This window comes from Ruditapes philippinarum, unplaced genomic scaffold (genome assembly GCF_026571515.1).
Source record: "Ruditapes philippinarum isolate M1 unplaced genomic scaffold, ASM2657151v2 ctg611_1_1_1_1, whole genome shotgun sequence".
Taxonomy (NCBI): Eukaryota; Metazoa; Mollusca; class Bivalvia; order Venerida; family Veneridae; genus Ruditapes; species Ruditapes philippinarum.
The window spans coordinates 310,967-338,384 of record NW_026863843.1 but is presented as its reverse complement, the minus strand read 5'-3'; the positions used below and the strand labels follow the sequence as shown (position 1 = coordinate 338,384).

Below are 27,418 nucleotides of genomic sequence, written 5' to 3'. Positions count from 1 at the left end.
AATTCATGATTGAACAATCAAAGTATGAGAAGATATTTCTTTCCTCCTTATTCAACATACTATGCTTCCACTGTAACAATGTTTTAGTTAATGAAGTACTGTCACATTATAACCGATAAACATTGTTCACGTTGTATAACCTATATGTATAAATAAACTACTGAGAGCTACAGTAGTAACTGATTAAGCTTCTGAATAAATAATCATGTATATTATAGACATGTGGAGTAAGTGTATCCAAATAAATAAATAATACTGCATTGTGGAAAAAAATACTGTAATGTAATCATTACATAACTTCTACATAAATAATACCAGACAGTGCATGTAACCTTAATCAATTTTAATAACACTTTTATATTTACATGTAAAAATTGTATGTGGTTAAATATAACTATTTTCTTTTAAAGTTTTGACTTTTCATAACATATTTGTTTTGGCATTAGAAAAAAATGGAGAATTTCATTACATATTTTGCAGTGTACTACTAGCTGGTGTCTGAATGTAAATGATTAGATTATTCCCTCTCAACTGATAGAAGTATAGTTGTAGTATATTATAGTAATGCACAAGTGTAAAGTCATCTATGAAAAAATGAGCACAATTTAAAAATGATCACAGATATGATTCCTAAATGATAAACTAATCAATGATAAACAAATCATGCAATGATAAACAGATCATGCAATGATAAACAAATTGTAAAATTGACAAATCAGATCTATATTAAAATACTTGCATCACAAACCCTTCCACCATTGACAAGAAACAAAGTCAAATATAAACATCTTAACCACCTGTTCTTTTCATTGTGCCTCCAGCCTCAATAATACTACTACAGTATAAAGTATATATGCCCGTCATTTCTTAATTTATAACTTTAACATGTAATACTGATATCAAAAGCTTAAAATTTATCACAAAATAGAAAATACTGATACAACCGTATTACCTCTATAAATATTTAATGCAGAAAGCGTGCAGATTCACATGAAATGTATAAAAACAACCACATTTTGATTTCATCAAGTGCAAGATAACAATATAATACTTGTTTTATAATACAAAAAAAGTTTTTTCAGAGTTGCCTATACTGCTAGAACGCAGCACCGAGAGTCCATCTGTGATCAGACTTGCGTCTACGGAGGCGTATAATACCACCATCAATTGATGCGGCCGCACTCTTGCTTCGTATATCATCATCAAGGCGTAGACTGGCTAGTTTAAGAAGACCAATGTTTCTACTTGTGGCAGTAAGTGATTGTAATAATCCATCTCCACCCTGTAATGTTTATCACACAAACTTACAGAAACAAATAAACACTTTACTGCAATATCAAACCATGAATTACAGTTTGAGCATAATTTTTCAAATCATTATTATAAGATCTGGGAAAAAACTACCAAATATTTCATGCACATTACAAATGTGGTGTAAATGATGAAAGCTTCAAGAAAATCCCTTAAGTTATTAAACAGATTTCAATAAATTGAGAATCATCCTTTAAAGTTCTGTGATGAAGATTTTTATTTGTGATGTGATCATGAAAAGGAATAACTGTTGAAATAAATCAAACTAAATAAAAAAAACATCAACAGTTAATCTTTAATCTGAAATCAGTGAGGATTGGGTGAGTAGGATAGCTTAATATCTTTAGTCCAGCTAAAAGGTAACTAGAGCATTTTTCAACAGTTATTACATCTTCAATAATCATTTCTTTATTATCTTCATTAATAGTAATTTTTGTTGCCTATCTTAAGTGAAGAAAATTACCTCGATGATTTGCTGTGCCTCAGGTAACTGTGTGCCTGGATGACGCTGGAACACTCGTACCATTGGCCGGTCAAGCCTCTCTCTTGTTGACAAGTCAGCACTCATAACTGGGCCCTATAGAAACATATACAATCAAAATATGATAAGTCAGCACTCATAACTGGGCCCTATAGAATCGTATACAATCAAAATATGATAAGTCAATCAAAATATGACAAGTCAGCACTCATAACTGGGCCCTATAGAAACATGTACAATCAAAATATGATAAGTCAGCACTCATAACTGAGCCCTATAGAAATATATACAATCAAAATATGACAAGTCAGCACTCATAACTGGGCCCTATAGAAACATATACAATCAAAATATGATAAACAGCTATCTCTGAAATTTAACCTTACACAGTTTATCTCACAACACTTATTTAACATGTTCAATAAGTAACATTTTATTCATGAACATAAATAATAACAGACAATTTTCAAAGCTGTAATATCTCTCATGAAGTTGTTGGTAAAAGATTTACCAAGCAAACAAACTTTTATGTTGTACTTTGAATAGCTTAATGTTATAAAATGAACTTGAATAATGAAAAAAAACAACTTTTACAGCATCATGTAATTACACAGAAAAGACATGAGCTGCATACATCTTTTATAAATAAGCACTAAATTCTTACCCTTAATTCATGAGCCTTATTTGGTGAAAATCTATACTTTAAAAGTAGGCTTAACATACAATTCATAAAATATTTGATGGATCAATCTATCATATCAAGAATAACCATTCATTAATAAAGGTAATTCTAAACATGAAGAATATAAGTGTTAAAAAATTACCATAGAGTAACCTCTAGCTCTATCTGTAGCATCGTACCATCTTTGTGCCCTCTGTATCGCATGTCTATTCTCTCCGTGGCTCACTGTCAAATGTTGCTGTAATCATTCATAACAACAATTATTCACCTTAGTCGTAACATAAGTTGTTTAATAGAAAAAATAACAAATAAAAATTGTATATTCTGATTTCCCCTAACCCTTTTGTGTTTAAATAGATTGTACTTTAAATCTGAAAACTCATTTTTCTGAAAATATGATGATTCAGCAAATAGGTTAACATATAAAAAGATATAAAACATAACTAATGAACTACCTTTAATGTAACTGTTTCTGAAAATTTCTGTGTCATTCCATCATTGACAGATTTATGTGCAGCCTTGGTGAGTTTATCTGTTCTTTCAATTGCATCTTTAAGTTCTCTACGGAGATATGCCGACCTGTTTCGAGCATCATATGCATCTGCCAAAGCTTGATCAGTCTCTGGTGTATAAGATCCAAGAGGATCTGTGACAGATGGACCAAATCGAGAGAGTCGTCCATCCAGTGATGTACGGCTGCGGGAAAGACGTGCACTATGTTTAGCACTGTTTGCAATGGATGAGAGAGCATGACACAAAAGGTCAAGGACTCTAGATCGCTCCTGTAGAACATTAAATAACCTCTTCCTTGCCTGATCTAATACCTGTAAATATAATAAGACACTGACTTAATTCTTCATATAAATACATAATCATTACAACATAGAAACAACAGTTTACTGTGATACATACGCAAACAAAAAAAAAGTAATGATCTCTTCCTTTGCAATGGGCTGATGATATTTAGCAGCAAAATTAACAATGCATAGATGTAAAGTTTTGATTATTTTGTTTCCTGCTAATTTGTAATTTGTAATACATCACAGTATTCTAAATTTCTTTACAATATCTGATCAACTGTTGAGAATTGATGTTAACATTCAGGTATCACAACTTCTGACAGCTCTAATTCAGTCATTCAATAATAGAATGTTTTTTATATCTTTCAAAAGTTTTTATCATTTAATACAATATACTGTGAATGCTTATATATTCTAGTATTAATTTCTTCAAATGAGTTTTAAATCTTTATAGTTTATTTTGTTCATGTTATATCAGAATCACGATAGGATTACAATATATTGAAACACTTATATAAATATCACAACTCTGAAAATCTGTTTTAAATAATAAATAAATCATTTCATTACTTTTTAACTTATCTTAGCAAACATTATTATACCAGATCCCACAAGCTACTGACTTAAAAGAGTTATAGGAGAAATGGTCGGATATTTATAAATTAATAATAAATGAAAGGAGTAAATGAAACTGTATAAACATATTGGTAATCTCTGATTTAGTAATCCTAGTATAAACTTTAGATTTTCAATCATATTCAAAGTTGTAAAATTGAAATAAAATAATCAATCAGTCTTGTAGTCAAGCAAATATCACAAATCTATACATAATCCCTTGTATTATAAATCCTTCCCCTAAATGTATATGTTTGCACTAAGCTCAACTTTTCTTACTTCATTCAATTCAGAAAATGTATAATCCCAGATAAAATTCAATCATGTGCACTGCTAAATAAATCATTAGTACTATTCAAATATAATGCTATGAAAAAAGAAATACTGTTAAAGACTTTTTTTAAGTTAAAGAACTTATCTCAAATTTCCAAATAACTAAAATTTGGAACAGTAAGTTTAAAGCATCATGTAAGAATTAAGTCTACAATTTCAATTTATTTATTTCCCTTATTTTCTGTGGGATTTTGAAGAAAAAAACCCAGTTTGTGTTAAAATATACATGTATAGTCTGTTGCCAAAATTATGTCAGCTTATAATTTTGTACAAATATCATCCTGTTGAAAATTACAGTATGTAAATAATTTTGAATATGTTCCAAATGTCAGCACTAATTATTACTATTATAAGATAAAATCATAAACAATGAATATTATAAATATTTGATTATAAGTTTATAACTATAGTAAAAATAATATTTATGTTAAAAGTATACATGTGAGCATAGAGGAGGAACTTTAAACAACAAAATACTTAAATAATCTTCATGACTAGTATTTTGAAATGTAGAGATTTTTTAACAACCAACTTCATGTAATTTGAGCTCAAATGACAACATAAAATTTTGTCCATGAAAAAAGTCAATAATTCTGTAAGGTATTTTTCAATTTCATGATGTTTTTATTCTTGTACATTTTTAACTTGTTGCCATTATAGCAGAAAATTAACATAACCGGTACATTCTCTATTCCTCCTAATTGGTGTTTAAGGGTAGATAAAGGTTTGGAAGATTATTCTTAAAAAAAAAAGAACAAACAGAAAGCAATAACTTGTCAGATAAATTAAAGAATAATTCATTGAATGATTTCCTACATGAAGTTGTTGCTGTACAGATTTCAGCTGAGCCTCCAGGGCTTTTTTACAGTTGAGAAGATGTGACCTTTCTGCACTCAACAAGTCATCCGCACCATCATGTTCCTGAAAATACAGAAACACAACATAAATATCTTTAGAATTATTTTACAGTTTAATTAAACAGTTAAAGCCTTCAGATTCAAACAGATGATACAGGACTGTATTACAATTTACTGTTTGTAGATTTAATCATTAATAGCAAGAAACAGAATATTGGAACAAGAAAATTATAACAAAAAAACAAAAACAAAAAAAAACATAACTGTATTTTTGTAACCAGTTTCTTTAAAAATCACATAGTTACAATGTAAATTGGCATTTTTTGCAAGCACATGTTCACAATATACAAGACATTAACATCATTTCTTCCTGTTGGTTTAGGCTGAAAGAAAGCTCATTTGATAACCTAATATTATCATTATGAAAATTATAAACTAAAATACGAAAAATTAGGGAATAATTTTACAATTAGAGCATTCTCCTGAATATAAACTTAAATAATTTTTTGTAAGAGCAGTATCCGTGCCTCTGTTAGCAACTTGTATCAGTATTAATTTTCTTCAGAATATATCACATTGTATTGATACAAGGTAAATAGTCCACATTACACATACAATATGTCACATAAATCAAACATATTTTTAATGTTAAAAAAATGATAAAGAAGAAAAGTACACATTTGTTAACAATATAAAAATGGTTCAATAAAAGTTTCTATTTACATGCAATCCATTATTTGCTTTATATAGCAAAATTGCTTATTTTAAAAGTAAATATGAGACTCCGAACAAATACAATGTAGCATGGAAAGAAACTTGATAAAAATTGAACAACTGACTTTAAGGTTAACCTGTTTTGCAAAACATAAATAATATGATACACTTTACAAAAGAAATGAATGATTCAATTCTGTACAGGCAAAATGAAAAAAGTCTCCAATATTTCTTTTCTTGACTATATACAGAGAGATACATACAGAGAGATACATGTATAAAAAAATCATAAAAAGAGGAATCATGTAATTTAAAAAAAATGGTCATATCATTCCTAGAGAAACATCCTAAATACTGAAATAATCAGTAAATTGTTTAGAAACTATATGCATGTAGTTGCAAAAGTGTAATTTATTATTTATTTCTGTAAATCAAACACAATAAAAGAATATTGATTGATCTGAAAATGAATGAAATTAGTCTATAGAGGAACACAACATTTATACCTTATGTCATGAATTTTTTATTCTGTTTTCCTATCTCTATGGTGTCTAAGTATTATCTCCTTTATAAACACTATGTATTTCTATAAGGCATGCATGTGAAACTATAGCTGTCAACTGTTTGTTTCTTAAACACAGTCTCCCTCTGTTCTACAACTTCTTTATTCTCTCAACACAATAAAGTAAAAGGCTTAATATAAAAAAATTAAAAAATCGAAGATCAAATATCAATTTTCATAAAGCAGAGACTATAGCACAGACAGAAATTAATAACTAAAAAATAGCTTGTTTTTTTAAACACAAAATCTTTTATTTGTGCAATATCTATTAAATAGCAGTAACACATTTTTTTATTCAAGAAAAATTTGAATTTAAAAATATCAAATATTTTATTTGTGTAATCTCTATTAACTTGTAACACAATTTTTTATTCAAAAGAACATACTTTAATATTACTATTATACATTATATATACAGATTACTTTATTTTATGGAGTCTTTAAATCAAAATTTCTTGCTCCATTAAACTGATCTTCACTTATGCTACATCTAGCTTGGTTACCTAGTCTTAATTTTTAATTTAATAATCTGACTGCTGACAACTTTATATGATATACATGTACAAGACACTGAAAATAATTTGAAAATGTATGAAAATTTAATAATTCATTAAATGAATTATAGTTCTGTATTGATAAATAAAAGTATCACTTGTCAGATATCAAATGTCCCCTTTTTAAAGGAAACTGCTTCAAAATATTTCATTTACTTGCAGTAAAAAATTAAAATATTTTTGTATTTATACTCATCTACAACATTAAAATGATTCTTAACAAGTTCTTTTACATGTTAGATAAATTTCACCTTTAGAAAATAACAGGAAAAATGTGTTTCATTTTAGAATTGATTTTTTTTTATCACATTCAAATGCTAATTAATTTCAGTGAATTCTTTATAGCACATGTACATAGGAATGAAAGACTTTTTCCCTATTACCAGTTCCTTATCCAAATTTGAAATATACAGACAGTTCTCCACTTAAATGATTTTTATCACTTATTTCTTTTCAATTTTTTACAAAAGAATTTCATTTCATTATCTTTTAACATTGTCAATATATTATACAATAAATTACACAATTCTATTTATGTAAAGGAAAGTTAAATAAAATATTAATGAAATAAAATGTTTAGAATTAATGATGAACTGATATTGTATGGTAATCTTCTAAAAAGATAGTTCCTTTATAATTCACATATTTGTATTTCAATCAATCAATATTATTTTATTATAAGAAAAAATGGAGAGGAACAATTTGCACATATGCATACAGTTTTCCCACAAAATTGGGGAAGAACAATCTAGGAGGAAACATCAGGGCAGGAACTGACTACTGTAAATAGGATGGTAAAAAAGCAAGTCATAAAAGATATGAGCATGTAATTATTTGTGTAATAGCTAATACACGGCACACATTCCATACCCTCTCTTTAGTTGGCCTTGAAAGACGATTTTCCTGACTGTCTTTGTTCAACTGAATGTCTTTCCTGGTATGTTCTAAAGCCTTTTCCAATTGTTCTTTACCTCTAGTAAGTGATTTTATTTCTTCATTTGTTTCCAAAAGACTCTCTCTGAGTTTTGCGACAACACCTCTAACTTCACGTGTATAACGGTGAATTTCTTCGTTGCTTAATTGGGCGACTGTATCCCTTAATTGTGGGAGTGGGTCCATTGAACGTCCAATATCACAATTTTTGTCACTTTTTTGTACTATTGTTTGTGACAATTTTATCCCTTTCAAAGTTGAATTCCTCCATCCTTCAGGACCAATCGACGTTGCTGCTTTCGTTCCTAGCATCTTCGGTCCTTCGACCTTACACCACAATCAAGAATAAATAAAACAACTCGTCCTAATCAAACATACGCGTCTATTTTTTTGTTACTGGTATAGCGTCGTCTTCCCGTATATCTCCCTTGGTAACCACTATTAAGATACTTCCGGTTAGATATTTAAACGGCTCGCAGTGAAGAACACCACGTTTTGAGATTAGTTGTTATAACAATAATTTAGAAATAATCATAATAAAAATATTCTTTTTATACATTTAAAAAATTGATTCAAAATAAGATACATTATATTGCTTCCAATGTTTAAATTAATGAAATTTAATTTTTGCAGCGACATAAAATTTTAAATGTGATAAAAACATTGCGTGAGCTGATAGAATAAGAAAATTACGACTTGATTTGCTTTGTTATAAAAGAATAACACCATACACCGATGCCAGTTTTAATATATTTTCAATGAACGGTTTCAAAACAAAATTAAGAAACTGAAAGTAGCATCTGTCAATCAAATTGAAGTCTCGCACCTGTCAATAAATGACGTCACAAATAGTAATGGAGGATATTGGAGACACCCGAGTTGGTTAATTCGTACTGTTTGTGAGTAAATTTTCTCTTTCGTTTCACTACCTTACTCTGTTGTCATTAATGTTTTAATATACAAATTTTAATTGAAATATGTTAATAGCAATGACCTAAGTATTGTTAATATTGATTTTTCTTGAAATAGATATTAATTTTGCAAAAAAAAAATAAAAATAAGGAACGAGGAAGCTTGTGAGTCATCAACAATAAAATGAAGAGACAAAATAATGTTTCTGACAACATCTCAGTTTTGATTTTGTATGTGTAAAATTGCATGTTAAACATAGAAAAACCTTATGAAAAGTAGATATATGGGACTGAAATGTCAAATTATGACAATACATAATATGAAAAAGGCAAAGCTTCAAAGCGAGCTCGATGTACTTTTAACATGAAATAATATGAAATAATCGCTCATTTTTATTGACGAGTGCGTGTGACGTTACACGTACTGTGTTAAATATGGCTCAGCCCCTGTCGTTAAATGAATAACGAGTTTTGAAAACGTTGATAAAACTTTGTTTATTCTATTTCACTCTAGATCTATAATTTTTCAAGCGAAATAAAGATTGTTAAAAGTGAAATAAATGTAAAACTTAAAACGTTTGCGACATTAAAATAGCGTACTTGATTTGTTTGTTTTGCACGTGCTGTTTGGCGCTACATTGTGACGTCATGTAAACAATACTTTAAACGTCTGTACAGCGTTAACGACTGAATAAAAGATATTGGTGTTCGGATTCATTTTCTTAGTTAGACCATTTTCTTTCATTCTAGATAGTTTTCACAACAAAATTCGACAAAAAATTGTTTTTATTTATCAGATTTTTCAAACAAAATGGCGCCTTCAATTTTCATTTCCGTTCGATATTTTATCGGCAGCTTCCGTTATTCTGGTTCCCTGTCCAATTATGGTTCCCATAGACGTGCGCGGGTGACCAGTCTACACATCCGTTTTCAGTCAGAATTTCTCAGTTTTTATCGTTATCTTTAAATTCGAAAGGTTGCGATGTGTCCAATTCGGTAACTCGGACGAAAGTTTTCAAAACCATCACTTAGAAGTTACTCGCGTTACCGTAAAGCTCGCTTTGCGAGCAGGACCTTCGGGCCAGCTCGTCGAGCTCGCTATTAATTATTATTGAATATTATATAGATCTATAATGTATTAAATGCATTGACAAACTGGAATTATGTGAGTAAATGTTGTGAACAGTCATAGGAGTAAAACATAGGACAATCTTACAATATTCAGTTACATGAGTGCCCTCCCCAAACCCCAACAGTAGTGACTAGGTACTTTTGACAGTGGGAACATGTAAGTTTGTCATATCCACTGCTTTTTGGTGACAATAATAAAACTAGCTTGCCAAAATAAAACTAGCCTCTACCACATAATTCTGGCAGACACAAGACATATAAAGCTATCCTCGTTTCCCCCAGCTCTGCCTGCACACCACCAAGTAATAGTGAAAACTTTTTAATTAAGAAATGTACATATAATCAAAGGGGGTTGTAACGGTGCCTGGACTCTCTATTAGGGTGATTTGTGACCAAAACTAGGTCCAGACCAAAAAAACAGGTGACAATTCTTAAATAAGGATTGTCACCTGTTTTTTTGGTCTGGACCTAGTTTTGGTCACAAATAACCCAAATATAGGGTCAAGTCTCAAGGCACCGTTACAACCCCCTTTGCATATAATTATATGAAATCTCAATTTATGAATATATACTTTTTTAACAGAAAATCATTTTGTAAAAGTTTTTAAAAAAGCATGGGATATTAAAATGAAAGTCCCAACTCGAATTGCAGATAATTTTACCATATTATATCTGGGCATGTCCCATCATTTTAAGTCCCAGATTATAATATTATTTACCATAGTTATCCAAAAATCAAAGTCCCTACTATTCTAGGATTCGAGCCCCGGGTTGCTTAATTGACTGTTACATTCAAATAATAGTAAAGCATTAGTTAGTTTAGTTGTCAAGTTATTTGCATAAAATATACAAAGTTACATAGATGCATTACATTTGTATGTAGTGCTGTAAAAAACTTAATTGAGTACAGTTAATACAAAATGTATATAGGCAAATTACTAAAACATACATTAATCATACTGGGGTCACATAAATGGGGCTAAAATAAGTCACCCCAAGTTAAAAACAAGTCAAATGAACAACAAAAAAATTAAAATGGCCCCAAGCAAAATCAAAATTGACAAAAGTCAAATCTTTTAATGACCATTATTTTTATTAATAACTTCATAAAATACTTAAAAATTCCCCAAGAAATAAAATTTTTATGACTGAAACTTTTTCTCTTAACAAAAAAAATCACAATGCCGCAATGTTTTCCTTATATTTCATGTTCTTTAATGTAAAATTTAAATGTTAAGATGTTCATTTTTTATCTGAGAACCAGTCCATTTATAAATATATTCAAATCTCCTTGAGTAAATATATTCCTGTTAAATTTTTTTTTTTTTGCACTCTATTTTTCTCCTGAAAGGTTAGGATTGCATCCCGCCGTTGTTAAGAAAAACCCCTGCCTGCATACATAAATGTAAATATTTCTGATTCTTTTGACTAATAATTTTGTGTGATAATTATCTAACTTATCAATTCTTGTTTCAGTTTAGGTCCCTTTGCAACCTTGGACAATCACAGAATGAGTTCTGACAAGGTTGAACACCTGTCTTCTGTTCATAACAATCCATTTATACGCCAGTTTGGATTGCCTCAACACAATGCTCGTCAGGAGCCTGCAGATTCTGAGTACTCCATTCCAAGTTCAGCAAGTAGTGACAGAGGAGACGATGATCCGGAACAAGAGTACCATGTTAACTCAGGATTTGTCAACAAATTACGCTCAAAGTTTGCTCAGCTAGAGAATAAAAGTACCAAAGTAACACTCTCAAGAAAGTCTGCTAGTGTTGAAAATCTTTTGAGTATATCTGGTAGTAGCTCAAAAGAATCGGTCAGTAAACTTCCTCCATGGCAAAGAGATGATTCTTCCGTTTCACAAAGTAACACTAAGGTAGATTTCCGTAAACCTGTAGGTTATAAACCACAAATAAAAGGCAGGCCTAGGAGTTATGACCTGGAAAGCACAGATTCGAATAAGTCTGTTTCAGCCAAAAAGAAAGAGATTCAAATACTGAAACAAAACAATGTTATCCGCAGTGTTAAGCCTCCTTTGCCAAAGAAAAACGCATCTGACTCTTCCAGAAAGAAATTATACTCAAGAAATTCTAATTCTGATACTGTTATTCCAAAGATGGAACATCATGATTGGAAAGTTGCTCCAGATTTGGAAAAAATTGGCAGGGACAATTTAGTAATTATAGAATCAAAGGAATCCTCAATTCCTGCAAAGAAAGAGAAGATAAAATCATCAAGTGATGTAAATGAAGACTTTTCAGATAGCTTTAGAAGAGTGAAACCACTTGTTGAAAAAGAAAGTGTTCATGATGAAAATGAATTACCAAAACCTAACACAGTTTCTCAATTTAGGACTTTATTTGAAAAAACAAATAAAGTTACAGATTCATTAAGTGTGTGGCGTCAAAGTTCGCCACCAAGAAAATCTTCTGGATCTGACACAAATTCTCCAATAGTAACATCCCCTGTTTCTACCCCTCGTTCACCACTTGTAAAAATGAATGATGACAATGTCTTTGATGACACATCAAAAATAAATCTTTTAAAAGACCAAGGCAAGTCAAATTCACCTAGAAATTCATCCAATTTAGACACAAATTTATCTTCTCCAAGGAATAGTTCATCAACAGACTATGCACAAAATGTTGACACAACTTCAACATCCTTACAAAAGTCTCTAGAAATGTTTAGAAGAAGAGGATCAGAAGATATGGGGAAGAAGTCAGACACAAATCTGACACAAAATAGGAGCAGTTACTCTGAAAAAGACCTTGACACAACATCAACACGCCCACTAAGTCCCAGTGTTCAGCATACTTTAACACCAGTTCATCCCATGTCAAAAGTTTTTGACTCTAAATCTGTTTCTAAGAAAACTGAAAAACCAAAGAAGTCGAAACCTACAGTACTTGCTAAAAAACATCATCAAGTCCCAAAAGATACTCTTGAGCTTAAACATGAAGCAGACAAGCGAAAACAGCAAGAATTGGAACAGGAAAAGAAAAGAGAAAGTTTGACCTTAAGTGATGTACAGGAAGTGACAGAGACTGTTGCTTCTGAAGCTGTATCTGTTGAGCCCAATATAAAACCTTCTAGTAAACAATCTGGGAAAATTTCTCCGAGGAAGACACAAATATTTGATTCCAATAATATGGTGAAAAAGAATAGGGATGTTGGACAAAATAGAAATGGGGATGTATCAAATAAAAGTTTATCAAATAATGTGCCAAAAACAGTGTCCATTGAGATAAAAAGTATAGATGACACAAAAACTAACAATGAAAATGAAAAAGAAGTTCCTATGGAAATATCTCCTGTCAAAACTTACCAGGAAGGAAGAAAAAGTGAAGGATTAACTGAAATAAAACCAAATATTATTGAAGCAAAAGATAATAAACCTAAACCAAGAAAGTTTAAAGTAAAAGAGCAAAATTTTATAAAAGCTGAAAGTATTGCGAATGAAGTAGAGAAGCCAGTTATTCAAAATTCAGGAGAGAAATCTGAGGCTCCTGTGACTGGAATGTCATCTTTTCTTGCAAGTCGCCTGAAAAAAACTCAACCTGATCAGCAGAATCAGTTAAAAACCTCTTCTGTTCATCTTGCAAACGGTTCTTCTCCATCACCTATTCCGCGTAAACGACAAGCACCTGAACGCCCAGTTAGCAACGGTTCTTCCAACATTTCTGATGTTGAGCCGGGTAATACAGCGCCTCCTTTACCAACTTCACAAGAACCGCAGTTACCTAAAACAAATATTGATGACATTCTAAACAGACAAAAGAAAAAGACTTCTCAACCAGCTACTAAAATGGTGTTTGATTCAAGTAAGATAGCTAATAAGAGAAAAGAACCGCCTAAACGCAAACCTCCAAGGAAAACTTTAGATCAGATAAATGCAACAGACAAGTCAGTTAGTGATACAAATGTGCCAAAGCTGGATTTATCAAGTATAACAGATGATAAACAGGAGAGTGAGTACCAAGAGGGCTACATACCAACAATCATTAAACCTTGCCCATTTCTATTTCATGGTGCAGAAGTCACTTTTGAGAAAACACCATACAAAAAGACAAGAAAAGGAAAGGTATGTCATTGCATATTTTCTTAATATAAGATTTAGTTAGATTAATATGGAAATATATTCCTTTTTGATATTTAAATGTATTTTATTATTTTGTGCTATCATAGGATATAATGCAGGTTTATTGTTGATAGCCAATTTGTGGTTACAACATTGAACTTGAAGTACAATGTGTATAGAGATTTCCAATGTTCTGATATTAACAATAATTGAAATGCATTACTGTGAAGGTCTCATGTATTGTAGATAGTCTATTTAACCCTAAAGAAATGGTGCTAATATACATTTTCAAAAGGTTTTTTTTTTTAAAAATTAAGATCATTATGCATACGATACCACTGAATATTGGACTTTGGGTACCTTGGTTGTGAATGATAATTTAAATAAATGTCCTTAGAAGATCATAGTGATACATAAATCAATAATAAAATCTTCAGCTGGCAAACTACATTGTAAATAAACCATATTGATATATATATTCACCATCTGTCATTAAGTCTGTCAATATGTCATGTGTCTTATTAATACATTTTAATGTACCTGCTAATTATTATTGTTTACACATATTTCATGAAGTGATGGTAAGATCATTTCAGCATTGCCCTGAGGATGTGTAACTACATAATGAATTTTATGTTTTCTTACATAATGCATTATTCAATCATTTTCACAGGTACAATTTCGAAAGTAGACTAATTGTTGGTTTTTCTTACTCTATGGGGTTTTTGTAGTACATTACATGTAGTTCTTATACATATGCTTATACAGAGCTTTAAATGAGTTTTCCATTTCCTGGTAATTGAAGTTTGAATTGAGTCCTCTAAGTTTTTTTCCTTGTTGTACAAATGTATCAAGTTGCTGTAAATATTCGTTTAAGTTGATGAGACTTGATATTTAAGGAAAATTGCATAACATAAAAAAAATGCGGAGTCCTTTACATAAATACACAAATAATGCATGTAGTAACCAGGCAGGAAGTGTGAAATGGGAGGGTGCTGTGCCCAGATCCCCTTTTGCCATGCCAGGTATATACCCCATTGTTGGCTCATGTGTATAATTATAATAAATACAAATGTGACACGCAGCAAAAAGTTTTGAAAACTTGATTGTGTTACAATTGTTCCTGATCTATAGTATATATGTATCAAAGTTTTGGAGAGAAATTGAATATATTGTTGCATGTAGGAAATTGCTTGTTGATTCCGCTTAGGAAATTAACTCTTGTCATACATATTAATATTGACTTCCTAGATACAATGATACAAATGTAGATAATAATATATACTTAATAATTGAGCCGCATCACAACAAAACCAACATAGTGGGTTTGCGACCAGCATGGATCCAGACCAGCCTGCGCATCCGCGCAGTCTCATCAGGATCCATGCTGTTCGCTTACCAACTCTATTACAAGTGGAGAAACTGACAGCGAACAGCATGGACCCTGATCAGACTGCGCAAATGCTCAGGCTTGTCTGGATCCATGCTGGTAGCAAACCCACTATGTTGGTTTTGTCGTGACGCGGCTCAATTATATAAAACTATGAAGGGTGATATAAATGGTCTATTACTATAAGTTAGGATATTCTGTTATGTCATCTAAAATGTAGTTAAGGCATTTGGTCAAATTAACTTTTGTTGAACTTGATTTTAGCTGCCATAGTATTCATGAAAATTCACTGATGCATGGCAGGATGATAACATTAGGCAATATGCAAAAAATACTTGACTGGGAGAACTGCTTTGTCTGTTTGCGGTTTATTTGAAACTTCTATAAAAAAAATCCCTTTATATCGTGAAAATATTATCTTTCTTTTAAATACTTTAGATTTTTTTGTTAGGGATAGGATTTCACTTCAGTTGTTAAGCATTTTTTTTAACAACTTGTATTCAAGAGTCAGGCCCTTACATAGTAATTTTATACATGTACAGTGTATGACATAGTATGGCTTTTCAGAAAATATTTAAGTTAGTTTCAGAGAACTGTAAGCTCAGCTATTGGAACATAGCCTTTCCTAGATTATAATGCCTGATGCAGTTAGTGTAATTTGCATGATTACACATATTTTAGTATGTATATCATGTGAATTACTGAATGATACAGGGCAGTGATAAAGAAATTACATTTAAAGTGATAGTTGACCATTAGGGTATACTAGATATTATGATAATATAATCTGCTGACAGGAAGGTGGTATAAGTTTGACACACGGCTAACTGATAGTGATGTGTATGGTATCTTATAGACAGGTGAAAGTTGAGCAGGGATATCCTCATTTATTTACAGTATTTAAGGTTATATCTTTAGTTACTACCTCCTGTGTACAAACATCCTTCAATACACTTGCCAATTATATGATATCCAGATAATCTTGAAATAATGGTAGATACTAATTGTCTATGTAATTGTACATTGTATCTTATATTTGAAACATTAGCCTAAACTTACATGTTTAATGCCTGGTTTGCACCCCCCCCCCCCCCCCCGAACAAAGTTTCTATGTTCTATGAAAGAGAATACCCCATGTCATGTTAAACCTGATCTTATACATGTATACTGGTCGGAGACCATCAACCGGACACTTTTGGAACATTTTTCCGTACAGATTTCATAATTTTTTAACCTAGAGACCAAAAAAATTGACACAGTTCACAGTTCAGCTAGGTTCTTCTCCTAACTAACAAACTAGTTTGTTTATTTCTGATTTTATTGACACTTATATCTGAGGCTCAGCAAGGAGGGTATCAAAATTACCTAAATTGTCTACACTAAAGTACCATGTGTCCGGACAGATATGTAAATGACATGATTTAATTCAGAAAAAAGCTTGGGTGTTTTGATTTTTGATTTTTAACATGATATACAATATGTCAGCAACAAATGCTGAAGTTTTGGATAATATATTATTCACTCTGCAAATGATTATACATGTAGCTGGTATATGAGGTCAGGCATTGCTTTCTTGACCCCCAAATTTCAACGTCAACATTCTTGAAATAGACATTAAAATATCACCATTTACGGAGGTTGAAATAAATTTATTTACATAATTTTAAAATAAACATGCACTTATTGTTGATTAAAAAAGTGACTGACAACCACTGAAGAAAGAAAATACTAAATTAAGCATTTTCGGGGCCGTCCGGGTTTGGTGGTTGTCCGGTTTTGGTGGTCCTCAACCAGTATAACATTAATCCTTAGTCTAGTGGTCCAGCTAAATATACCCATGTGAATGATGCAAACCAACATCAGCCAGCACAATCATGGTCTGCACTGATTGTTATTTGGTCAGTACTTATTTTGAAATTTTCCCTTCAGGAACAGGGTAAGGGTTAATTAAACTGCACCTATTGTTATTCTCTTCAATATAAATGTGAAGCATGTATAGGTAAATCACTACATGTACATCATTACAGAGTGACATTAAAGACTAATTAAGGATTATTACACTCTCATTGTCAAAAACTCATAAAAGCACTATAATGCATCTATCTATCAAAATATACATGTTCAATAAAAACATCTGTTCCAGCAACTAGTTGTAACAAATCTTAGAGTTGTTTCACAGCCCTTTAAACTTTTATGTCTTAATGTAAGTTTTATTTCAAGTTTTGACGTTTTATTACTCCATGTGTAATGAACATGTTCATTTCCCTGTACTACATAAAATACAGCTTATGTCTTTACTGAAACCAGCCTTTGATGTTTTGATGTGTAACAGCATGCAAATTTTAAGTTTGGTTTAATTTTTCTCTTTCATCATTAAAAAGAAATTTTATTTTTGTGTTGACTATATGTCGCTAAGTTATGAACCCATTTTGATTGAAGTCATATAATAATAACCTGTAGGGTACCTGTGGTAGTTTTCTGGGCTCTGTTGAAATGGCTAGGTCTGAGCCCCTCTTAGTTCTCTACTCTTGCTGCATCTAGTTAGTATTATTTATAATAGGATGATATGATTGTTAACAGCACAATGATTTATGCTTTATTTTGTATGGAACATAGCTGGTACAGCAGTGATCGAGTTTGACTTTAAATGATCTGTAATACTTTTTTTTTGCATCCACTATTTGCAATTTGCAAAACTCGTGTAAACTATTATAATTAATTAAATATGGTTATGCTACATGTACATAATACATGTGTGATATACCCAATCTATCATGTCAAGTAGGTGCTCTAGTTTTCTTTCTTTTCAGTAAATTTTGGGTCATATCTTTTTTTGAAAATAAGTTTACACCCATTTGATAAGACTGTAATAGTTGATAATGCAGATCTAGAGGTTGATAACATTGTGATTATTGTAAAATATTTAAGATAGTGAAAATATTTAGTTTATCTGGTGCTGCATGTGTATTATATTGGGGCAAACCGAAGATTTCAAGTTATGTGGAGGTTTAAGTAGGTAAAACATCTAACCAATCAAAGGCATGCTGTGTGCATGCACAAATACCCAGGATACCAAAGGGGTCATGTCAGGGCCCCTTGCAGTCGTTTTGAAACAAATTGAGGTTTGAAACGCAATTATCTACGGGAGGTGAGTTATGAACATGCATTGTGAAGCTTAAACATATACAATGTACATGTTATGATTGGAGCCTTTTTACCAGCTTATATTTTACAACCTATGGTATATGGGCTTGTCAAATGCTCTTGTATTTAATTGTCATTATGAGAATTTATATGCTTTCAATTGTATAGATACTACTTTAGAGAGGTAATTACTACACAATTATACAATTAACTGTAGCATCAGAATCAATGAAAGTATAGCCTATAGAGTGTAATACACCTGAAATATTCCATATTAAACTGAAATATTTGTATACAAGAATGTCCTGAAAGTTAAACATTAGATTGTGCCAATCCAATACTTAACCATTGAAAATAATGATAAATACCATTTCAATTTATGTACTTTTAGCTCATCTTAGCACAGCATGCTTAAAGGCGAGCTGTTGGGATTACCTGTTTCAGGTATCTGTCATCTGGTGTAGGTCTTTAACATTTCAATTCAAATGACATTTCCTACTTGACCCTTTGGCCTGAACTTTGATGAAACTTTACAGGAATCATCATCATGAAATAATCTTCTACAAAAATGCTAAAATCATTTTGTTCTGCTGAACATGATGGTTGTCAATGTCTAACTGCTACATGTAGATACATTACATGTATGTAAGCCACATTCCCAGACTCTGATGGCCTGTCTCTTGGTTATAAGAACCTTCCTGATATACATTGTATATTAGAACAAAAAAAACAAGAATTCAGGTTTTCTTCCTTTATAGAGAAGATATTTAAATCAGCTATAATAGAATGTTTGATCTAGCAGTTTAATTTGGCAATCACTTTAAAAAGAACTAGACATCATTAATTCACTTCCAACCCATTGCTAGATGGAAGTTTATAGAATTTTAAGATAACTTAATTTGCATGTATAGAATACGGAGATACTAGATATGTGTCAGAATTGTGTTGATATATATATATGGAAGAGGCATGGGTTTAGATGTATCAGTAAATTTTGACATTTACAGGTCTCAGTTTAAACAAACTTTAACACTATACAAGTAAATAAGTTGTCTCTTGTTTCCGTTGACAAATATTTGAAGTATTTGTAATTTATGATTAGTATTAGACCACTTCTTATCATAAGATATTTCAATATTGAGCTAAATTGTTTTTAAGTAGCAACTGTGGAATGCCTTCTAAAATTTAAAAGGCAACTGAGAATGAAGGACTAAATGCTGTATATTCACCTAAATAAAGATAAATGAAATATGTAAAAAAAAATGAATTATGCCTGTGTAATATATGTTAGTAAAATAGTAATGACTCCTTTTTTCAGGGTAATCAAAACCAGATACAGAAAAATCTTTGAAACATTTATTTTCTTATGAATCATTGGTTGGATGATCACCAAATTTGTTTCATAGCTGTGTAAGAGCCATACATTGATTATCAATACACAACATGATCCATATAAGTCAAACTTGTTGTTTCTCTTTTTTTTCTTTTTTTTCAATATATATTCTGTAGATCTACTGTTCAAATAGAGAATAGAAAAATGTAATTATTCAAGAGACAGAAGTATCTGTAGAGAAGATACTTGCTCATTAAACTGTTCAATGTTGGTTAATTTCTTAGTGTTATATGATGAATGCAGAACTATGGTTAAAGATGGCACAGCACTTAAAATAACCTGTCCAGCATAAAGAAGGCTGGAAATAGGCTGGAAATAGCCTGGAAATGGCCTGGAAATGCACCAAAAGAGTATTAGCCTACAGCCTAAAAACATGCAGGAGGTTGAAATGTAAACATTTACTTGCATTTTGTTATTTTAACAGCGTATCTGCTTAAATTAATATTTTTATGGAAATTTCACTTAATTATTTTGTTAATGTATACATCATTTTAGTCTGTGATTACTGTTTTAGTGCCTGCAAGATTGAGCTAGCCTAGTGTTGGTCTGAAATCAAAGGAGGGGCAGGTTGCCTTCTGTGTTACTAATTACAATGATGACACTAACTGCTGCTTCATAGTGGAAATAGATGATTTCTATCAAATGTTTAAATTGTATCATTAACTTGATGCAATACATGCAGGCATCTTCATTGTAATTTTATATGTAACATATCTGAAGGCTATCAGTATTAATTTACAGGTATGAAGAGATATCTTTATTTTTATATCTATTTGATGTTATACTGAAACTGATAAAAACTGATAAAGGAATGTGCCTTCCTTTTCCAGTTAAATAAGGAGACTTCTAAATATGGTGTAAATGCTTGGCCTAGTTTGTATTTTCCGTGATTCTCAATCTGTATGATAACTTCATTTAATATGTCCTCCAAGTCGTTCATTTTAATATTGTGCTCCAGATCATTCAGAGAAGAAGGCAATTATAACTATGAGCTATTGACAGAATCCTGTATTACCCAAACTGGTCCAAAGGCAGGACTTAAAGCTGATTCAGATTACTCATGTATCTGTTTCCTGGTACCATGACACAATAGACATGACGACAATAAAGTAAAAACATACAATCTGTTAGATTAACAGCTTAACATGTACACCTCAAAGTCACATATAAAAATACAGTTTTCACTACCAGCTTTTAACTACCATATAGAGTTGTCCTGGCTCTTTGAGATATGATGAGATTGATATCTGCAGATATAATAAGTTTCATGCTCAACATGCTCATGTGATGGTAATAGTGAAGGATGTGTTGAATCAACAGTTGTTGCAGCCACATTATGATGAATGTAAACCATATGTTACCACAGCTGTTTAAAGAAGTCAATTTAAACTCCTGCACTAATTATTTAATCTCTGAGTATCAGGGGATAATTCCCCCCAACACAGTTTGTACAATCCTGTATTACTATATGTTTACTTTCCATATCTCCTTCACATCAACAGAAAGATTAATGCAGTCTATTAATTCTTGATTAATTGATAAATAACTTATTTCTTATTTTCTTATACAATGAGTTCATAATATTGGATGACAAATTAAAGTAAGAAATTTGTTTGTTTTTTTATCTGAGCAGTCTACAAGCTTGTATGTATACATTTCAAAAGTGATCAGTCATTTCACATTTTGCATTAATTGGGTTTAAAGTTTCAGTAAAGCTAGAAAAGCTTCTTGCATTAAAGCAAACTTGAGTTAGCGCCTGATTAGAAGCACTGAAGTTCAAACTAAGAGGTAATGATTGTGTTGTCATCAATACATGGTGTGTTACCATCAGGACAAGGTGTGTTGTCATCAAGACAGGGTTTGTTGTAAACAATATATGGTGTGTTGTCATCAGGACATGGTCTGTTACCATCAGGACAGGGTCTGTTGTGAACAAGAAATGTTGTGTTGTCATCAGGACAGGATTTATTGTAAACAACATATGTTGTGTTGTCATCAGGACATGGTGTGTTGTTATCAGGACATGGTGTGTTGTGAACAAGAAATGGTGTGTTGTCATCAGGACAGGGTTTGTTGTGAACAAGAAATGTTGTGTTGTCATCAGGACATGGTGTGTTGTTATCTGGACATGGTGTGTTGTCATCAGGACTGGGTTTGTTGTGAACAAGAAATGTTGTGTTGTCATCAGGACATGGTGTGTTGCAATCAGGACAGGACTTGATGTTAACAAGAGACAGTGTGTTGTCGTCAGGACATGGTTGTGTTGCCATCAGGTTTGTTGTTAACAAGAAATGTTGTGTTGTCATCAGGACATAGTGCATTGTCATCAGGACATGGTGTGTTGTCATCAGGACAATGTATGTTGTCATCAGGACAAGGTGTGTTGTCATCAGGACATGGTTTGTTGTGAACAAGATATGTTGTTTGGTCATCAGGACAGGACTTGTTAGTAACAAGATATGGTGTGTTGTCATCAGGACAGGGTGTTGTCATCAGGACATGGTGTGTTATCATCAGGACATGGTGTGTTGTCATCAGGACATGGTGTGTTGCTACCAGGACATGGTTTGTTGTGAACAAGATATGTTGTTTGGTCATCATGACAGGACTTGTTGTTAACAAGATATGGTGTGTTGTCATCAGGACATGGTGTGTTGTAATCAGGACATGGTTCTGTTGTCATCAGGTTTTTTGTTAACAAGAAATGTTGTGTTGTCATCAGGACATAGTGCGCTGTCATCAGGACATGGTGTGTTGTCATCAGGACATAGTGTGTTGCTATCAGGACATGGTTTGTTGTGAACAAGATATGTTGTTTTGTCATCAGGACAGGACTTGTTAGTAACAAGATATGGTGTGTTGTCATCAGGACAGGGTGTTGTCATCAGGACATGGTGTGTTGTCATCAGGACATGGTTGTGTTGTCATCAGTTTTTTTGTGAACAAGAAATGTTGTGTTGTCATCAGGACATGGTGTGTTGTCACCAGGACATGGTGTGTTGTCATCAAGACATGGTGTGTTGCTATCAGGACATGGTTTGTTGTGAACAAGATATGTTGTTTTGTCATCAGGACATGACTTGTTGTTAACAAGATATGGTGTGTTGTCATCAGGACAGGGTGTTGTCATCAGGACAGGGTGTGTTGTAATCAGGACATGGTTGTGTTGTCATCAGGACAGGGTGTTGTCATCAGGACAGGGTTTGTTGTGAACAAGATATGTTGTTTTGTCATCAGGACAGGACTTGTTGTTAACAAGATATGGTGTGTTGTCATCAGGACATGATGTGTTGCTATCAGGACAGGGTTTGTTGTAAACTAGATACGGTGTATTATATTCATGATAGGATATGTTTCCATCATCATCAAGACATGGTTTGTAATAATCAAGATAAGGTCATTCAAATTTGATGAATTATCATCATTTCATCATCAAAATAGGATGTATCATCATCAAGAAAGGTATGTTTTCGTCAAGACATGATATGTTACAATAAGACATGGGGTGTTATGCTTTTAGTTGTATACAGTAGTTATTTCACCCAGTAGTAAGCTTAAATGATTACTATACAATTTATCCATTGTTAACATTTCAGTAAAATTGTTTGGTATATTGGGAAAATAAACACTTAATTTAAATACTTGGACAAATAGAAATGGATTAGTTGAATATTTTTCAATAAAGGAATTTGAAGTAAAGACTTTGTTAATATTAGCAATGAGACAAATTGTTAGTTAAAGTATTTAAAAGATGAAGGGTATTTTTAAATATATATACAACATTGTCTGTTGGTTTTGTTATATTTGGTTCAAATATCTGGCATTCCAAATATCTGGCATTGTGAAGACACAGTAAATTTAAATAAAGGGTTGATGCAATTTTTTTTGTGTATTAACATCTGAAGAGGGCCCAGGCCTACCAGTCTTGCCAAAAAAGTTTTACAAGATGTGATTTTGTAATCTTTGTCTTGTTACTTTCTTTTCTTATAAATCAAGCTTTTTTTATAAATCAAGCTTTTTACATGCAAGTGGAATATCATTTGATAATAAAAACCCCATGGCCGTCATTGCTGTAAGCTATTTTTACATGGCACGCCTATTAAAGAAGTGCAGTAACAGTGTCTTCTCGTGTTATTTTATCAATTTATGTATGTTTTCTTCTCAGTAAATGACATGTATACCTGCTTGCACAGTTTTTATGCAAGAATAATCATTAATATTACTATTGGGATATAAAACAAGAGTATAGATAACATACTGCTAAAAAATGTATGTCAAATATTTGCATGACTGGAAAGTAATCTCTATAACCTAAAGAAGCACTTGAGACATATAGTTTTATTTCCAAAAATAATTTAAAAAATATGTTCTGCTTATTTAGAGGTTATTAAGCTATTTCAGATAGCTCCATTTGTCAGATTATGTCTGAAATGACAACAGTGTAAAAGTAAATAAAGCTTTTAAAGATATAAAGTAATAGCTGCAATAAAGCTTGTAATAAAAACATATAAAATGCTTTCATGTATGAAATAAGTTAAGTTCATATGCATGTAAGTCTGGCCTTTGTTCTTTTTAATGTAACTATAGCCTGTTGGTGGCAACTTAATATCCATGTGACCAGTGTAGATCAAGATCAACCATGCCATTTATGCCATACCATCTAATAATAAATCTGCACTCTTTGCTATTCAGTCAAAACATGTTTTAAAATTTCCCCTAAAAATGATAAATGGTTTTGTCTAGATATAAAGATAGGCAAATCCATTTATGATATTTAGAGTGCTAAGGGTGAAATAGTTGGTAAAAATCTGATTGATCTTGTGTTTATACTAGAACCTAGAAGGTATAAGATGATTAAGGCACATAATAACACCAGTTTCATCTTTTCACATTCAAAATCAAAGTTTTATTAGGTCTATAGTTTTTATAGTTGTTCTTTTTATTCATTTAAATTGAGAGAAAATGATGGATCTATTGGTGACTTATTATTTTGTTTATTTATAAAAACATGCATATTCACGTAGAATAATGATATATTAAAATGATATTGCAAAGCATGTTAATAACTGACATGATAATAATGTAATGTATTGTTTTAAGTTTATATCTTTTCAGTTGTTGGGAGGTTTTTTTTTTGTTTTTTTGTATCAAAGACATAGTGTGCATATGTAACCATGACTCAGCAGCACTTTGCAAGTTTCTGTACAGTTTCCAAAAACCTATAAAGTAAAGGTCATTTTGATACTTATTCAGTATGGATGATTCCATGTGTGTTTTTATACATTATTATAGTCCTATACTTTGACAGCTCCAGATCAACAGTCAGCATTTTATTAGTTTTATTGTCCTTTACCTTTACTTTTGTTAAGAAGGTTCATGTATGTGATTCTTTTCAATTTGCCATTTAATTTAATTAAAAGTGCCTGAATTATAGATAGGTGGGACTGGTTCAACCTGATGATTTGGTGGTACAGATTGTGGTTTGGTTGTTCATGATTTAACCTGTCGTATAAAAGCCTACCTTTATATGTAATGTTGTAATAATTGTTCTGTAGATCACCTTGTCTGGTATCATAACAAGTGTGTTGTTTTTACATGTACAGTCATAACTGTTAACAAGGGAGAACCCAAGCATGGCCTTTATACACAAGTGGGCTTTATTTGAAGGTTACTTTGTTCTTTTTAATCAATATAGGATTGTTGAAGAGTGGCCGTTATTTTCAGGGTGGTCTTTATTCAGAGATGGTCTAAGAGCTCAGGGTTTGACTGTATACAGGTAGATTCATTGAAAACATGTTTTAATGTGTGTATGTAAATTACCTGTTCATTGCTCATACGTCTATATTTAGTAAGTCTAATGATTTAATCAAAGGAAATTTAATACAATGTAGTGTAGAATTCCATTTGCAAAAAAACTATATGCATCAAATTGGATAGGTTAGTATCTCAAGGAGGACGGTTAATTGACTGTATTATTTTAAGATGGTTCAGATTTGCATGACAATATATACCTGCAGGGTATGCTGGCACATTAGACTGATATCTATCAGCATCTACCATCAGTTGAATGTCTTTATTTAAGTGATTGTGTTTAGCCGTATTAAACAGTATTTCATGTAATTTATTTATGTCATGTACCTTATAAAAGTGTTTGCCTGAAAACAATACTACAGAATATCAAGTTATGTTTTATGTTGTACTCCTTTTAAGTTGTTGACCTTTCATCAGCATCAGTTACAAACACAATGATGACCAATTAGGGCATATGACCAATTACTGACTTCACATCATTGTGAAACACTGGTAGTGGCAAGGGAACTCTGAGGTCAATGGAACAAGGTATTGTTTCGGTTGAACCTAATACCATCTCATACATTCAGACAGCCACTAAATAGTTGGCACCTTTCGCAGATCAGGGGTGTTTTAATACTGGTGGGGAATTATGGGGGGATGGGCTAAAGCCACAGCATTTATTGATCTGTAAGGCAAAAACAAATGCCCACACTACCTATGTTTTGATATACTGCAGCTATTTTATTTAAGAAAAGAAAATATCTCCTTGTTATCAAACAGAAGTCAGGCATGGGTAATTTTCCAATCAATCTTATATGATATGTTAAGGACAATCTTCATAAAATCTTGTGTAACATTTTAAGGTCAATTCTATGTGACACTGTGTTAGAGATACACTGCACTGGCTAGAGATGGAGGCAATAACCAATATACCGGTTGGTCTCAGTTGTCATTTATTTAAGCCATTAATTATTCTAAAATTTAGGGCTACATAATTTGACAACTTTGAACATACACAATCTTGTAATAATATTCTGTTATGAAAGTTTTCTGTTTCTTTATAGCAAGAAAATACATTAATTTTTTAATACTTTGTACAGGTTATAATTATTAAATAGAAAACGTTTATTTATTGATCATCAACATAATGGGTCTTTATAATTCACACCCAGTTGTAATTTATTGTTTGGTTTATAGCAGTCTACCAGTTTATAATTAATAATTGATTGTGTCACAAGGTCAAATATTTGCACCCAGAGTTCAGTTATATGAAATATTATATATTGTTGCATGTGTCTTATAAATAAGAATGTGAAAATTTGTATTTCTTAAGTATATATTTAGTTAACTCATTGACCCAGGTGCCTTTTAATATAGTACCTATGTAAGAAGTTGGAACCAAAAAAATGCTGAACTGCACTTGAGCATTACACTAAAAATAAATATTGTAAAACAATGACTCATTTTAATTTATGTTAAGCAGTCTTCCTGACTCTGTCTAGACTTGCTCTTCTTTGTATATGGAACAATTAAGGGCAGGACCCTCATTTCATGATTTTTTTTAGTTGAACTATTCCCATTCCCTTTGGATATTACATTTTTTCCCTTACATATATGTGTAGTACTTGACATAATAAGTATTATTGTTTACAAACATATACCACTGTTTCTTCAATCTTCAAAACAATGTGAAATTCCTCTTCCTGAGGGTCCCAGTGAGGCTCCTGTAT

General features: G+C 31.7%; 2 protein-coding genes across 3 annotated transcripts in view; one reads left to right on the top strand and one right to left on the bottom strand.

Annotated features, from left to right (window-relative positions):
- Nucleotides 1-948: 948 nt before the first annotated feature.
- Nucleotides 949-8,295, bottom strand: LOC132723484 (tektin-like protein 1). 2 transcript variants are annotated; one of them, XM_060708212.1, is made up of 6 exons: nucleotides 7,780-8,294; nucleotides 5,039-5,143; nucleotides 2,930-3,298; nucleotides 2,617-2,712; nucleotides 1,775-1,888; nucleotides 949-1,282 (listed from the first exon to the last, which is right to left on the bottom strand). In XM_060708212.1, exons 1-6 carry the CDS (start codon nucleotides 8,152-8,154, stop codon nucleotides 1,097-1,099), a joined length of 1,245 nt encoding a protein of 414 aa, XP_060564195.1. In that variant the 5' UTR covers nucleotides 8,155-8,294; the 3' UTR covers nucleotides 949-1,096. The 2 variants fall into 2 exon arrangements, with proteins under 2 accessions (XP_060564195.1, XP_060564196.1); XM_060708213.1 differs by lacking the exons at nucleotides 949-1,282; nucleotides 1,775-1,888 and adding an exon at nucleotides 2,039-2,119 and having other exon boundaries at nucleotides 7,780-8,295.
- Nucleotides 8,296-8,644: 349 nt separating this feature from the next.
- LOC132723483 (uncharacterized) overlaps nucleotides 8,645-27,418 on the top strand; it is a 37,823-nt gene continuing 19,049 nt past the window's right edge. Inside the window, exons 1-2 of the mRNA XM_060708211.1 lie at nucleotides 8,645-8,741; nucleotides 11,361-13,971. Of these exons, the coding sequence (XP_060564194.1) occupies nucleotides 11,395-13,971 (2,577 nt within the window). The 5' untranslated portion in view covers nucleotides 8,645-8,741; nucleotides 11,361-11,394. The remainder of the gene's footprint in view (nucleotides 8,742-11,360; nucleotides 13,972-27,418) is intronic.